Here is a 15,973-nt window from a genome sequence, read left to right as displayed (position 1 = left end):
AATCCTCCCTATTTCTTAATGAGGTGGATGTGATCCCCATTTTGCAGATGAGGAAGTTGAGACTCAAAGTTAACTTGTTTAAAGTCACAGAGCTAGTAAATGGTGGAGCCAGTATTCAAACCCAGGTATGTCTGACCTCAGAGCCCGTGCTGTCTCCGCTACACTGCACTTATGTAGAACCTGCAAAGAGAAGCTTCAGGGATAGCAAGAATCTTATTTGACCACCGCTCCCCTTTCTCCCTTTTTTATTAAAAATCTGTATTTGAAGAAAAGTCATTGGATAACTCATTTTTGACCAAAATTAATTTTTAACTGGAAAAGTCCAACCACTTTGGCTTGAGATAGCAGCTCAAGTTTTGAGATCATTTATGAAAGTGAAATGACAGCTGTTTAGGCTTGTTAATTTAGATCGCCTTACTCTAGAGTAAGAGTCAAGAGCTGTAAACCACAAATACTCAAGTGCTTGACTGCTTTCCCCTTTGGGAATTTTCCGGAGACGGAACTCTGATTCATTAGGTTTACCTGTGCGATTTTTTTTAAAAGCCCAAATAGTGATTTATGATAAAAAGCAGAAAATGCCCCACCGCTTTTCCTACCCCACCAAACCAAACTTGCGATAAAGACTGGAGCTGTCATGGGTAGTAAGCATTTGCTCACTTGAAATTGTTTACATGGTCATATGTAGTTTTAGGCTTCCTGGAATATGTTGTTTTTTGTTTTTGTGTTTGAAATGTTACAGCAGTTCTCAATCTTTTCACTTAAAAAAGTGAAGTATAAAACAGTTCAATTTCTGTAGCACATTGACAGGCAATGTAGCTTTAGAAAAAGCTGATTTATAGAAATTATTTCAAAATGCAGGAAGAGACATACTTTTTGAACTGTGGATCTGATTTGCAATACATTTTTATCCAGTTGTTGAACAGATATATGACCTTATAGAAACATTTTTTTCGGTTTAATATAGTAATTATTCTACCATTCTGTATTTAAATATGACTTTGTTAGGATTTATATGTTTAAATAACAGAGAGAAAGCACTCCAGTGGATGCTAAATATCTCCACTTTGAAGTATGTGTTGTGAAATTTGGTGATCATGTGCTGCATAAGTGTAAGGATTGGAAAATAATGTCTCCTTGTATGCAATCATGATTTATTCATAATCTTGGAAATTGAATGCTTGCTAAGTTGGATTAATAAGTTAAAGCTTATGTTATCTGGAATACACGTGTCTGGGCACTACCATTACCAATTATAGGAATTTCTACAGCTTGGCAATAATCTTGTATTAATTCCATTTCAGAGGAAGGAAAAGAAGAATTTCCATGTTCCATTTATTGATATGAGTGCTTGAAAGCGAAATTTTAACTTTTTTTATTAGTTAATTTGAGAAATCTTTATCATCTGCAATTTAATAAAGAAATGTCTAGGAGGATTCTTTAAGATATTCTATAATTTTCAGAGGTAACTTGATCTGTATTCTATCATACATATAAGCACATAAAGAATTAGTATTTTAACAAAGTGATAAGATCTTGTTTTTAATGATTAGTTGGGTTGTTTTTCTTTTTCTTTTTCTTTTTTTTTTGAGGAAGATTAGCCCTGAGTTAACATCTGCTGCCAATCCTCCTCTTTTTACTGAGGAAGACTGGTCCTGAGCTAACATCCTTGGCCCATCTTCCTCTACTTTATATGTGGGATGCTGCCACAGCGTGGCTTGACAAGTGGTGCATAGGTTTGCACCAGGGATCTGAGCTGGCGAACCCTGGGCCGCCAAAGCAGAGCGTGCAAACTTAACTGCTGCGCCACCAGGCCAGCGCCCTGATTAGGTGTTTTTAAATGATGATTATTCATAAAAAGTTGTCAAGATTTAATTTATTCAGTTCACAGGTTTGAGTGTACTTGATTTTGTTGGTCTTTGTAGCCAGCATCTGGAAATTTGTCCTTTTCTTTCTGCTAGCTCCATTATTACCACTGTTTCATCATCCATGATTACAGTTTTTAGAATGGCAATTGCAGTATAACAGGAGACAAAATAAAAATATCAGCATTTTCTTTAACACTTTATTTAATTCTTGCCATTAGTGTTTGCAACTTTGGGAATAGCAGTAAGAGTTAGTAAAAGATTAATAAACTGTTTTTCCTTTACTATTTATTGAGAGATTTGGCCTTGTCTAGCCATAGCATTAACTTTTGTGGTTTTTCCTGTAGCCCTCAAGCCGCCAAACTTGAGAGAGTTTAATTGAAAGACTATTCCTTGGTCCCAACCTTGCAGATTTTGACTTAGTAAATTTGATGTGGGCATCAGAAATCTCCATTTTAAACAGTTGTCTTGGGGATTTTGAGAAACAGAGTTAGCCAAAACACACAGATCTCTTTTTGAGGACTAGTTTTCTCATTTTAGAGGTGAATATTATTTATTTGACTTTTGACAGGTTTTAAAGGAGTACAGAGTATGTCACAAAATCATAAAATGTATCTTTTGAAAATGTGACAGACATGTATTAATAAATATGTATTAACCTAGGCATTAGTAATTTTATTCAGTTTAAGAGGAAAGGCAGAGGCTTGACAGAGTATTTTTATTTCAGATCAATACACATACATACCTACCTCTCTTTTTCAGTAGAATATATAGTACAAGCAATAAATGGTAACAAGATTTACTTCTTTTGGGGGCTCTCCAGCAATATTCCCCCTTTCAAGACAGATATTTTAAATAATTTTAAGACATAGTTGTTTCTCAGCATCAGATTTGCTTCTCTCTGCCTGACATGGCATCATTCATCAGTTTACTGAGGAAAAATTATAAGATGAAGTTTACGTAAATTGCTAGGAATAGTAAAAGTTTGGCCCAGTTCTGTGTGGTTCTTGAAAGCTTATCTACTACTGCTGGTGTATTTCCTGGCTGTTTAGGTCCCTTTCTAAATAAACTTTTCTTTTGTTTTTTATTGGTGTATGTTTATGAAGGAGCATTAACTTTTTGAAAGACGATGAATAGCATATACTTAACTGTTTTCCATTTCTGCTCTTTTAAAATTAGGAATCAAGTACTGGAAATGTTTGATCATGCTTATGGTAACTATATGGTAAGTAGAAAGCTTATCTTTACAGACCATTTATGTGAACTGATTATTATGTGAGCACAGTCAACTGGCAATTTTGAAACCTGAATTAATAGCACATTTTTTTAAGGGAAGTTTTTGACAAACAGTGCAAACATAGGCTAATGGCATTCCTGGCAGTGATTTTTAGAGAACCATTTTGTTGAATAGGTAAGAATAAATTGAATTAGATTATGCAACTTTGTATTTAAGCAGTCTCCTTTGATGCTGTCAACAATGTTTATGGAGTGCCTTATATAGCTAGATATCTTGGATGCATATGAATAAGATGTTGTCTCTGGCCTTAAGAGAAATTATTCTCTTAAAAAGAACTGTTTCCAGCATCATTTGATATGCTCTATGAAGAAAACCGTTGCTTAAAGGAGACAAACTATCACCTAGTCTCTGTCCAAATTATGTCCTCATAATGGGCTTTGAGTTGAATATATTTTGTGTTCTAGATGTGCTGATCCATGTAGTTTTAAAATATCTTAGTGCTCATTGATGAAATAGCAGTTTTAGTTTTGCAAAATGGAAAAGGTCTGGAGATCTGTTGCACAACAGTGAACTTAGAAATGGTAACAATGGCAAATTTTATATTACACAATTAAAAGTTTAATCCCCATTGTACAGGGAGAGCCACCTGGGGAGCAGGAAGTAGGAAGGAGGGTGTGTTCCCCCTGGGAGGTCTGGGGGTGCTGGAGCTGCCCCACACCTCTCCCTGACTTTTGCCCCTCAATAAAATGATCTTAAACTGTAAAACAATTTTAATTTTTAAAAAGATAAACTAGCAAGCAAATTTTAGAGTTCAAAAGATTTTACAGGTGAATTTGTGTAATTTGGAAGAGTGTAATCAAATTATTCTGAGAATTACTTCCTATGACCCTGTTTTTATGTTTTAAAATATGTCAGCAGATTTTCTTTTATGATTAAGGCCTATAAAAAATGTATTTGGGGAAAGTTTGGCAGAGAACTAACTTTGATTCTGCTTTAAATATTTTTCAACTGATTCTATGAATCCATTTTTCATTATGTATTACTCAAATATCTTAATACGTTCACATTATCTTTATGAACATCTAAGTACATATACTTTATGCATTTTTGTATTTTTAAATATTGTATATTTTAGTTGTGGGTCCTTCTGGTTGTCGTATATTGTACATTTTTAAGAGTATATTGAGTTCTTAATAAATGTTTTTAGAATATGATGGTGATGAAGTTTGAGGTGTTTTTAACTGTATTGGAAACACAGTTTTAAATTCATTTCTCAAAACTTCAGCCATTCCCTTTATATTTCAAAATCATTTATCCCTGGTTAATCCAATTTGGGTAAAGCATAATTTAACAAATCTAGGCTAATGGTTTTAAGGTGGCCAAGTGGATCCATGCTACACTCTCAAACCTTAGTCCTCTAGTAAAAGCGTACTTTTGGTTCCAAAGTTGAATAAAATGGTATATAGCTGGATTGGTTCAATACATCTCACTGTGAATAAGATCTTCTCTTTGTAAAGCACAGTATCTTTACTATCTCGTCCCGTATTAGGTAAAGAGCAGACTGTTGCTTCAATACATTTTTCCCTACTATAGAATGCTCTTAATAAATGCATTTGTGACAGAGCAGGTACTGAGGGCAGCCTTCAGAGGACTTCCCGGTCCACTTGCTCTTAATTGGATCCTAACTGGGTAACTTTCTGTTACACTTACCTACCTGCAAGATCTAAAGGAGAGAGATTTCAACTCCAAAGACTGGGAACTCCTGGAATTAACACCTGCTTCCATCTTCCAGTGGAGTCACACCCATCTGCAGTGCGCTGCCATCCATATTTTAAAATGTTCAACTATTTTACAACATGAATGACTCTCGCAGTGTACTTGTGCTATGCTCAATTTATGTGAGGTTTGTAACCCAAGATTTAGTCTAGAATGCACACTTCCCCTTTTCAAGTTCTCAACTAACATGAAGCAGTTCTAAAATATTAAACAGAGACCAAGTGCCCTGTGTTTGTTGTTTGAAGTCAGTTGAGCATTTTTTCTAGTTCCTATACTCAGAAACACTATTAGCTTGCTGTAGACTACAAGTGTACATAGGTTTTGAAGTTAGATGAGTTTGGGTTCAAATCCTATCACAGCCATTAGTAGCTTGGACCTTAAACAGACCATTTAACCCCCTAAGAAGTGTCTTCCTGTGTAAAATGGGGATAATTGCAAAGGGTTATTATAAGCTGTAAGATTTTTGAGAACAGGAACCATTTTCTTTAATGTTTAATAGATTCATCTTTTATATGTCCTGTGCCTAGTAGCATGCCTGGTATGGAAATACTTATTAAATGTTTTTTGGAAAGAACTGAATTGAATTGTTGTGAAGATGTAATCAATAATGGTTTTTTTTTTTGCATTTGATTATTGTGGTATATCCTTACCTTTTAAATTCAAAGAAATCACTCAATACACTTCATAAAAATACAAGTTAATGGTTAATTTTGGGATCTATAACTCTAGTTTGTTGTAGTTAGTTGCCTGCGATGTTAAAATGTAAAATGCCTGGTGTATGGTAGGCTTTTAATAAATCGAGAAAGCTTTTCATCTCTCATTCTTTTTAAGATTAGTCTAGTCTACAATTAGAGCAATTCCTTTTAACCTTTTTGGTTCCCAGGAGAACAATGGTATTTTCCAGAGAAGGCAGTGTAATAGGATTAAGAGCAAGAACTCTGGAAATGGAGCAGGACACCCTGAGGTGGCTCTGCCACCTACCAGCTGGGTTACAATGGGAAAGTTCCTAATCTCCCTGAGCCTGTTTCCTCATCTCTCTAAATGGGTTGCCTGCCTTCCAATGTTGTTATAAGGGTTAAACAAGCTAATACAACGGAAGTGCTTAGGACTAGTGTCCAGCAAATAGGAAACACTATCGAAGAATTTACTGTTACTGCTACTAACTCAGCTGCTGCTATCACTCCTATTATCATTATTCATTTTCTGCCTGAGGTTAAAACTGCCCTCCTAAAATTCATCTAGGCTTTAACTCAGAACTTCTTCCCCAGATTGTGCATAGAACTTCCTTAAAACACACATTCTTTCCTGTTTTAGGCATATACCCTTTGAGCTTGTTTTTCCTTTTCCTTTTTTTTTTTTTTTAAGGATTGGCACCTGGGCTAACAACTGTTGCCAATCTTTTTTTTTTTTTTTCTGCTTTATCTCCCCAAACCCCTCTGTACACAGTTGTATATCTTAGCTGCAGATCCTTCTAGTTGTGGGATGTGGGACGCCGCCTCAACGTGGCCTGACGAGGGGTGCCATGTCTGCGCCCAGGATCCGAACCTTGGGCCGCTGCAGTGGAGTGGGCGATCTTAACCACTCGGCCACGGAGCTGGCCCCTCCTTTTCCTTTTTTGATTCCCCAGGTTCTGTTCATGCTGTTTTTCAATAATAATGCCCTGCCAGCTTTAGGTAGATAAGTCATCTCTGCCATCCTTTGGTGTACATCCAGGAATTTTCTGACTTTATCAATTATTGGCATAAATATTAACATTATGATGACTCCATTTGGCAAATCTAGCCCCAATCAGATTGCAGATTATCCACAGTGAGTTGCACAGATGGCTTTCTCTTTTCCACAAATAACATGAAATTTGATGTTTGTTTTGGCACTTCTTGTATGACCTTATTTAACCCCAGACCAGAGCCACTTGAGGGTTTCTGTTAGCATGTTCTTAGTATTTGTGCTCAGGTCAGTTTGCAGATTGATTTAGATGACAAAATGACATGTATTTAGGCCACCAAATGCAGAACCGTTTAGTATCTGGGCTCTCTGATCTAATCTTTTTCTTCCAGTATTTTTCCTGTCTGCTGTAGACAGCTCAAACTGTCATAAGCAAAAGCTGTTCTTTGGTAGAGCCCTAAAAATTAGAAGTAAACTTTAAGAGAGTTGGTAAGCACCATTTCCTTTAACTAGTAGAATCATACCTAGTAGCCACTTTTAAGCTTGATTTTGTGAGAGCACAGCTCAAAGAAACAACAGATTAGTCTTTATCATTCAAACTAAAGGAACTGTTTTAAAATGTAACTTCCTTGTGGATTTCTAGATTTGTGTAACTTTTCTTAGATTTACTTATTTTTCCCTAATGTTTCTTTTGTGAAACATTTTTTCTTAGAGTAAAATATACATAGCGTAAAATTTACCACTTTCAGCATCTTTAAGTGTGCAGTTCTGTGGCGTTAAGAGCAGCCACTTTGTTGAGCAACCGTCACCATCCATCTCCAGAACTTTTTCATATTCCCCGCTTGAAACTGCGTACCTAATGTTTCTTTCTGATAGTTTGTTATCAAATAGAGTAATTCTGCAAATAAAGTAGTTTAGAAGTGGTACTAATGGCTGGGAGGAGGGAAGATTTACGTTTATATGTCTTTTTGTATGTAGGCATGGTGAGACTGCCTTTTGTTAACCATTATTCCTTGGCGTCTACTTTTAGAACATCCTAAAACTTTGCCAAAATGACATAAGAAATCCTATAGTGTCCTCTCATAATGTTTTATTACCACACTTTGATACTCTATATAGGATTTCAACTCAGTAGAACCAAGTCTTTCTGTTTAATTAGTTATAATTTATAGACAAAACATTTCCGATTTGAAGTGCACGATTCGGAGATTGGACAGTTGTATACAGTTGTTTACCGACGCAGTCATGATGTAGAACATTTCCATCACCCCACAAGGCTTCCTCATGCTCCTTTGCAGTTAGTTCCTTTTCCCCACCTCTGACCTCTAGCAACCATTGTGATCTGCTTTTTGTCACTATAGTTTTCCCTCTTCTGGGATTTCACATAAATGGCATCATAGAGTATGTAGTTTTTTGATTCAGGTTCTTTGATTTAGCTTGATGCTTTTGAGATTTATCTGTGTTGTTGGATATATCGTAGTTCCTATTTATTGCTCAGTGGTATTCAGTTGATTTGATAGAATACAATTTGTTTATCCATTCACCAGTTGATAAATATTTGGCTTGTTTCTGGTCTTTGGCTATTATTAAGAAGACTCCTGTGAACCTGTGAAGGCAAATTTTTATGTGGACATACATTTCATATGTTTCCCACCTAGGAATGGGATGGCTAGGTCATATGGGAAGGGTAAGTTTAACTTTATAAGAAACTGCTAAACTTTTCTAAAGTGGCTGTAACATTTTCCATTCCCTGTCGGCAATGTATTAAGAGTTTCAGTTATTCCACATCCTCTCCAACACTTGGTATTTTCAGTCTTTTTAATTTTAGCCATTCTAGTGGGTATATAGTGGTATTTTGTTGTGATTTTTCCTAATGACTAATCATGTTGAAAATCTTTCTATGTTTAATGTATCTTTTTTTTGATGAAGTGTCTGTTCAAATCTCTTGCCCATTTTAAAATCAGGTCATTTATCATTTATTACTGAGTTGTAAGAGTTGTATATTCTGGATATCAGTCCTTTATCACATATGTGTTTTATAGATATTTTCTTTCAGTCTGTGCTTTGCCTTTTAATTTTCTTAACGTCTTGAAATGCAGATGTTTTATTTTTTTAAAGATTTTTTTTTTTTCCTTCTTCTCCTCCAAGCCCCCCAGTACATCATTGTATATATTTTTTAGCTGTGGGTCCTTCTACTTGTGGCATGTGGGACGATGCCTCAGTGTGGCCCAATGAGCAGTGCCATGTCCACACCCAGGATCCAAACCTGTGAAACCCTGGGCCGCCGAAGCGGAGCGCACAAACTTAACCACTTGGCCACAGGGCCAGCCCCAAAACTATTCTATTTTTTTTTTTCGAGGAAGATTAGCCCTGAGCTAACATCCACTGCCAATCCTCCTCTTTTTTGCTGAGGAAGACTGGCCCTGAGCTAACATCCGTGCCTATCTTCCTCTACTTTATATGTGGGACACCTGCCACAGCGTGGCTTACCAAGCGATGCCATGTGCGCACCCGGGATCTGAACTGGCGAACCCTGGGCCGCCGAAGCGGAACGTGCGAACTTAACCACTGCGCCACCGGGCCAGCCCCTAAGTGCAGATCTTTTAAATTGTGATCAAGTCCAATTTATCCTTTTTTCTTTTATGATTCATGTCTTTTATAGCCTACCTAAAAATATTTGCCTAGCCCAGGATCACAAAGATTTTCTTGTTTTCTTCTAGGTCTTTTATAATTTTAGCTTGATCATTCAGATCAGTTATTCTGATGCTATTGTAAATTATAGTTTTTCAACTGTTAATTTTCATTTGTCTATTGATGTTACACAGAAATACGATAACTTTTTGTCTATTAACCTTATATCCTGCAACCTTGCTAAACTCAGTTACTATTTCTATTAGCTTTTTTGGGTAGATTCTTTAGGATTTTCGACATGGTCAGCCATGTCATCTGCAAACAAAGAGACTTTTCTTTCTTTCTTTCCAATCTGTTTGCCTTTTATTTCTTCTTCTTGCAGTGGCTAGGACTTCTAGTATTATGGTGAAAAGAAATGGTAAGATCCTCGCCTTGCTCCTAATTGTAAGGAGAAGGCAGTCAGCCTTTCACTCTGAAGGGTCTTGGTAGCTGTTGGTTTTTCATAGATGCCCCATATTGGGTTAAGTTCTTTTCTATTTCTAGTTTACTGAGAATTTTCATCATTACAGAGTATTGAATTTTGTCAAATACTTTTTCTATGTCTCTTGATTACAATCTTCCTAAAAAAATCTGTTACTAGCAGGACTTAATTTCATTATAACATTAATTATCATTTGTTTATTTCATATAACATTATTTTGTAAGTTCAATTTGTTTTATCATTGATCAAAACCAAATTAAGATATATTGAAGAATTTGAAACCTTTGGTCTCACCTAAGTTTGAGCACAAACTTAAAGTATGCTGACACTCTGCTCTGTACTGATTAATTTAAAATCTTTTGAGAGCTGCACTTCTGCTAGTTGTTTCTTCTCAGTGTTGAGAAGCATTCCATAAAATATGCTACCTAGAGGGACAATAAATGTTGAGTGTAGGAAGTGAATCTAATAGTTTAATAGTTTAGATAAATGGAATCCTAAACACCTGAAAAATGGTCTGATAAGTGAGTATAAAAGAAAATTGATAAATTATGCAAGTTTAATTAGTAATTAGCATATGCCATCCATATGTGTATGTAAAAAATATCGCTTAGTTTTTATTTTAGGAAGAAATACCTTATCCGCCTCAAGGAAGGAGGAGTTTAACAATAAGATCTAGAATAAAACATTTAAAAATGTGTATAACTTTATTGGAAATTAAGTAGATATATTCTCAATAGCTCACTGTTATAAATAATGCTTTTATTCTGTTATTGTTTTTAGTAGAATAAAGTCTCTTCCCATTGCCTGATTTTTGGATTGGTTTTACAAAAAAGTCAGTCTTTGAGGCTACTTTGACTTGAGTGTTTTAGGGCAGGGTTATATCACCTCAAAACTCCGGTAGATTACGCTCTGATGTGGAGAGTCTGTGTTTTACTGTATGTTTTTGCTCTTGCTTTTAGCTTTGCTTCTGCTTCGTTTATATGGGACTGTTTGATCATCTGCGCTTTATTGCCGAGTGATAATTATTAAACGTTTTTCGTGGCACTGAGTCATAGCAATATGAATTACTTATCTCTAGTTCTGCCAATACATTGTGAAGGGAAAGTATTACTGTACCCCCAGTAGCCAGGATGTTTGAAGCATAATACACCTGTTTATTTGCCACGTATGCATTGCTCTGGATTTATGCAAACCAACTGTAGTTTGCTTTGTGGTTAACGCAAAGAAGAGGCTGTGGTTTTGTTTTCGTCTTTAATCTTGAAACGGGAATGTAGAGTAGCTTTGCACCTGGTTCAAACTCTCTTATTTGATTATTCTGGTTTGCAATTGCTATTAATATTTTTCTCATCTGGATAAGCTTAGGGTTTGAGTTTCATATTTAATTTCAGACAAGGTGTTTTGCAAAACCCTAAAAATAGTAGTATGAAGGTTTCTGAGCAGTGGTTTAAATAGTAAGGTACTCTACAGTCAAATTAACATTCGAATGATCTCTTACAAAGTATCTTTCAAAATACATGAAGTTTAAAAAAATTTTACTTTTCTTCATTTACTTCTGAGTGTTATTTATATGCATTAAATATGAAACTATACAGCAGTAAAAAATAGTGTGTACTCTGGGAAATCACAGTTCTATTGGCATTAACACTGAAAAAAGTAGTTAGAAACTTGACATGTAAAAGATATGTAAAAGTTATTTGGAATTTATACAAAAAAATTATATGTAATTTAAAATTACAAAATATTGAATTCAGAATTTAGCAGCTGAATGTGGATTCTAAATATATTGAAACATTTGTTGGCTGGAATCCTTTCCTTAGGAAATAAATCATGATAGAGCATTGAACTTTTTAAAAGACCTGAAAAGTTGCAATCTTTAATGCTTTTTGTGTTCTTTAGCCTACTTTAATTTTGGGTGGTTTTTTTTTTTTTTGGTCTTTTTCTGTTGACCGTGTGTTTAGTATTCCTGGCCTCTATTCTATTTTTCTGCTGCTAATGTGCTGAGTTTGGAATTTAGATAATTGAGTTTAGTGAGAGGCGGTAGAATAGAGTTGGACATGGAATCAGGAATATTTTTGCTGAACTTCAAGAATTAAGAATCATGTGGACATGCAGGTGTAGGAGGAGCAAGTCATATTGAAGGTATGAAAGATCAGACTAGTCTTAGAAACTTTGCCTTAGCAGTACTCAGTGAGTGCTTGCTGAGTGTGAGGAATGGGATCTCCAAATTTCTGAATGAAAGAATATATATCTCAGGCGTTTTATAACCATTCAGATTGTTTTTCAAGTGTAAGGCAAGAGACAGCCTAAGCCAGGAATACTAGAGAAATAACGATACAGATGACTCTCTTACAATAAACAAACAAAAATAAACTACGCAAGGACAAAGTCCAGGCGACAAGAGATCAATCAGAATAAAATCTCAGGGATGGAGAAGCCATAGAAAAATGTTGTGCGTTGAATCCACTCAAGTAGAATTCTGACACTAACAATTGTGGGAATTATGGTTCCAGACTAGATTACAAATATTATAAACCTTTAAAAATCTTTGTCAAAACATTAAAAATTCTCTTTCTGATGGTTATACATGTACAGAGAATTTGTTTGTTTGTTTGTTTGCTGAGGAGGATTTGCCTGAGCTGACATCTGATGCTGATCTTCCTCTTTTTGTATGTAAGCCACCGCCACAGCACGGCCACTGCCAGACAGGTGGTGTAGGTCTGTGCCTGGGAACCAAACCCCGGCCACCAACGTAGAGTGTGCTGAATTTAACCACTACAGCACTGGCCCTACAGAGAAATTTTTAAAATAGGAAAACTAATATTTAGTATAGAATAATTCAAAATATTAGAGACTTTGGAAAAGTATTGTTTCTTTGCAAAAAACTTGGGAAGTTTGAACAACGCTCTCCTTGCTTGCCTTCATCACATGGTATAACTCACTGTGTGATGGAGCATACATCTTTTCCGTACCTTGTGAATTGTCCTGCTCCTTTCAAAGTTTGAATCAGCTTCCAGAATTTTATCCTTTGCACTCTGTGTCATGAAATATCTCTGGGGATTCCTTTAATGGAAAAGTTTTTGCGGACATCATTTCCTCTGCAACATCTTTGTCCTTTTTGTCACAACCACTTTCTTCATCTATGTAGACAATTTGACCTCCACCGAGTTCCTCTGGCTCATGTCTAGAGTCTCAAATGACCGCAGTATCAACATTCCTTAGTCAGCTATTTCTTCTATAACCCCATTTAAGTTCAATTTGAATTTCACTTTTAGTGTTATCACTTCATTTCTTTGCTTAACTTATGTTCTTCTTATCTAATTTCCTCTTTTGATTATCTGTTCTTGTAAGTTGTCAAACTGTCGTGTAGGATTATCACTGGGTGACAAGGAGACAACTCCATGCTTGCTGTCTATGTGTGAACGAATAAATAGATACACAGTGATCAATCACTGACAGATTTTTGAAAAAGTGATGCGATTCATCACTGATTGTTGTGAGCATCTGTTATTTGCATCGTGATTTGTGGATTGAAGAACCAGCACCAAAGTTTGTATTTTATGCAATTTTTTGCAGGTAATATACAGTGGTAACTGAAAATTGAACCATGTTATTGGAGGTTTATTTAACTAAATTGTGGAAACTCGTGTATAGTGAATCCATACAAAGCAAAGATTTCTTATAATAACATAATTGACCAAAATACTAAGTTGTATGAGTATATTAATTCTGTTATTCTTGGCAAGGAGTCAGTAAATATTGTCTAAATTTGAAGTATGTAAACACAGTGATTCTAACCTCTAAATGTTTCTCATAATCATATCTTATTAATTTTAGAGGAAGCTTTTAGGGACTCTTTCCTGGTGAAGAAAATATAAAGTTCAGCAGGTCTTTCTTGTTTCTGTCCTTTTCTGTTAAGACTCACAGCCAGTGGGTGGAGATGTTCCAGGTCAGTATCACTGAGGCAACTACCCAACTTAAAGAACCTGCTTCTCTGGCTTATGGCCGTGTATGCAGGGCCAACAGCATCGACTCTCATACCCTTTGGGCATTAACATAATTCCCACTAAAGCCTGTCTTTGTTCCTAATGCCCATGTTGTGATCAGTGCAGCTTCATCTTCTGCACTCCACTGTTGACTTTTGGTTCTTGAAAATTTCTTTTCTTGTTCTCCAGCTCAGATATGTATTAAAAATGTTTTTTTAAAAATTTATACAGCATTTCATTGTGTTTGTAGTAGATAGGAGGGAAGATTCTTGCTTGGGCTTCATCATCTAGACTAGAAATACTCTGTCAATGATCATTCTGTAAAAGAAAAAATCCCACTCACAAGAGTATCCCAAACTATAAAGTACCTATTAAGAAATATGTGAGAACTACAGGAGGAAACGGAATTCATAAAAAAAAGGTCTGAATTAATATAGTGATGTAGTATATTCCTAGATAGGAAGACTCAATTGGTAAAGATATCAATTCTCCCCAAATTAGGCTCTTCCAATTAAAATTTCAATGGAATTTTAAGGAAATTTAAAAATTATCCAGAAGAGTAAATTTGAAAAACTCGTTAAGAAAATTTTGAAGAAAACTAACTAGGGGGAGTGAATTGCCGTACCAAGTAGCAAGGCATGTTGCAAAGATAGAGTAATGAAGATAATGGTTTTGGAGCAGGAAATAAGTCTGTAGAAACAAATAGATCTGTAGGACAGTAGGAGTAGGAAATAGGTCTATTGAGCAAATAGATCTCTAGAACAAAATAGAGGCTACAGAACGTGTGTGTGTGTATCAGTTTTGAACAAATGAAGCTGTATTTCAAGCAGTTAGAGAAAGAATGGATTGTTTAAAAAGTGGTGTTTAGGAAATTGGCTGTTTTGGGGGACAAACACAGTTATATCCCTATTTCACATCATAAAATTAGGTTCCAGATGGAGTAAATATTTAGACATTAAAAAAAAAAATTCTAGGAGTACTGTTTTCAGAGGCTCAAGATTGCCTTCTTAACCATGCCTGAAATCTAGAAAGTAAAGGAAGAGACTGATAGATTTAACTCGTATTTAAAGCTGAAAGTAAAAAGCACCACAAACAAAGTTAAAAGCCAAACAAAAGACAGGACAAACATAATGTATAGGGCCAATAAGACAATCAATAGAAAATGGACAAAAGGTATAAACAGACATTTCCAAAAAGAAATAGCAATGGCTGATACAAAAAGATGTTTATCCTCACTAATAATGAAACTTGAGATACAATTTTTATCCAGGAGATTGGCAAGATGTAAACCATTGATCATCTCCTATGTTAGTGAGAGTATTGGGAGAGTATAAATTGGTGTCTTCAGTTTGATAGTAGCTATCAAAAATTAAATATCCAGGGGCTGGCCCCGTGGCCTAGTGGTTAAGTTCGTGCGCTCCGCTGCAGGCGACCCAGTGTTTCGTTGGTTCGAATCCTGGGCGTGGACATGGCACTGCTCATCAAACCACGCTGAGGCAGCGTCCCACATACCACAACTAGAAGAACCCACAACGAAGAATATACAACTATGTACCGGGGGCTTTGGGGAGAAAAAGGAAAAAATAAAATCTTTAAAAAAAAAAAAATTAAATATCCATACTTTGGTCTGTTTCTAGGGACTTAATCCATAGAAATAGAAGCATATGTACAAAATATATATGCATATAAATGTTTATTGTAATATTGTTTACATAGTGAAAAATTGAGTTCAACCTATATGTTCATCAATAGAGAAGTAAATAAGTAAATTTTAACATATCTGTACTTTGGAATACTGTGAGGAGCAGGTACTCTGAAGATTACAGGCTCTGAAGTCAGGCTACCAGATTTGAATTCTGCATCCACCATTTCCTAGTTGTGTGATGTAGGCTTACTTAACTTCTCTGGGCCTCAGTTTTCTCATCGGCAGAATGGAGATAATTGAATCTATTTCAGAGGGTTGTGTGATAATTAAATGAACTAAAGTGTATAGAACAGTGCTTAGAACATAAATACTCAATAATGTTAGCTAATATTCAATTATCACTTTGCAGTTATTAAAAAGAATAGAACACATCTAAAAATTCTAGCATGGAAAAATCCCACTTTGATTTAAGTAAACAAATTTTAGAGCAATGCGTGCATATGGCAGGAGCACTTGTTTGTAAATAAAATTTTTACATGATATATGTGCATGTATTTTAATGTATGTGGATAAGTCTGAAAGGGTAAATGCCAATCTTAGCAGTAGTTACCTCTGGGGAGTGAGATTAGGCAGAGGGGAAGCAGATTATCAGATTTTTAAAGAAATATTTTCTTGTATTGTTCTTCTTTCAAG

At 35.5% G+C, this 15,973-nt stretch overlaps 1 protein-coding gene across 14 annotated transcripts in view; it reads left to right on the top strand.

Moving 5' to 3' along the window:
* EDEM3 (ER degradation enhancing alpha-mannosidase like protein 3) overlaps positions 1-15,973 on the top strand; it is a 64,189-nt gene that overhangs the window by 2,090 nt on the left and 46,126 nt on the right. For 8 of the 14 annotated variants that reach the window (XM_008534658.2, XM_070591009.1, XM_008534660.2 and 5 more), the window contains exon 2: positions 3,042-3,087. The exons of the other annotated variants lie outside the window; for them this stretch is intronic. In XM_008534658.2, coding sequence (XP_008532880.2) covers positions 3,042-3,087 — 46 coding nt within the window. The remainder of the gene's footprint in view (positions 1-3,041; positions 3,088-15,973) is intronic. 14 annotated transcript variants of the gene reach the window in all.

The sequence above is a fragment of the Equus przewalskii genome, chromosome 23 (assembly GCF_037783145.1).
Source record: "Equus przewalskii isolate Varuska chromosome 23, EquPr2, whole genome shotgun sequence".
Taxonomy (NCBI): Eukaryota; Metazoa; Chordata; class Mammalia; order Perissodactyla; family Equidae; genus Equus; species Equus przewalskii.
The sequence above is the reverse complement of the archived record's forward strand: the minus strand, read 5'-3'. Positions and strand labels throughout refer to the sequence as shown.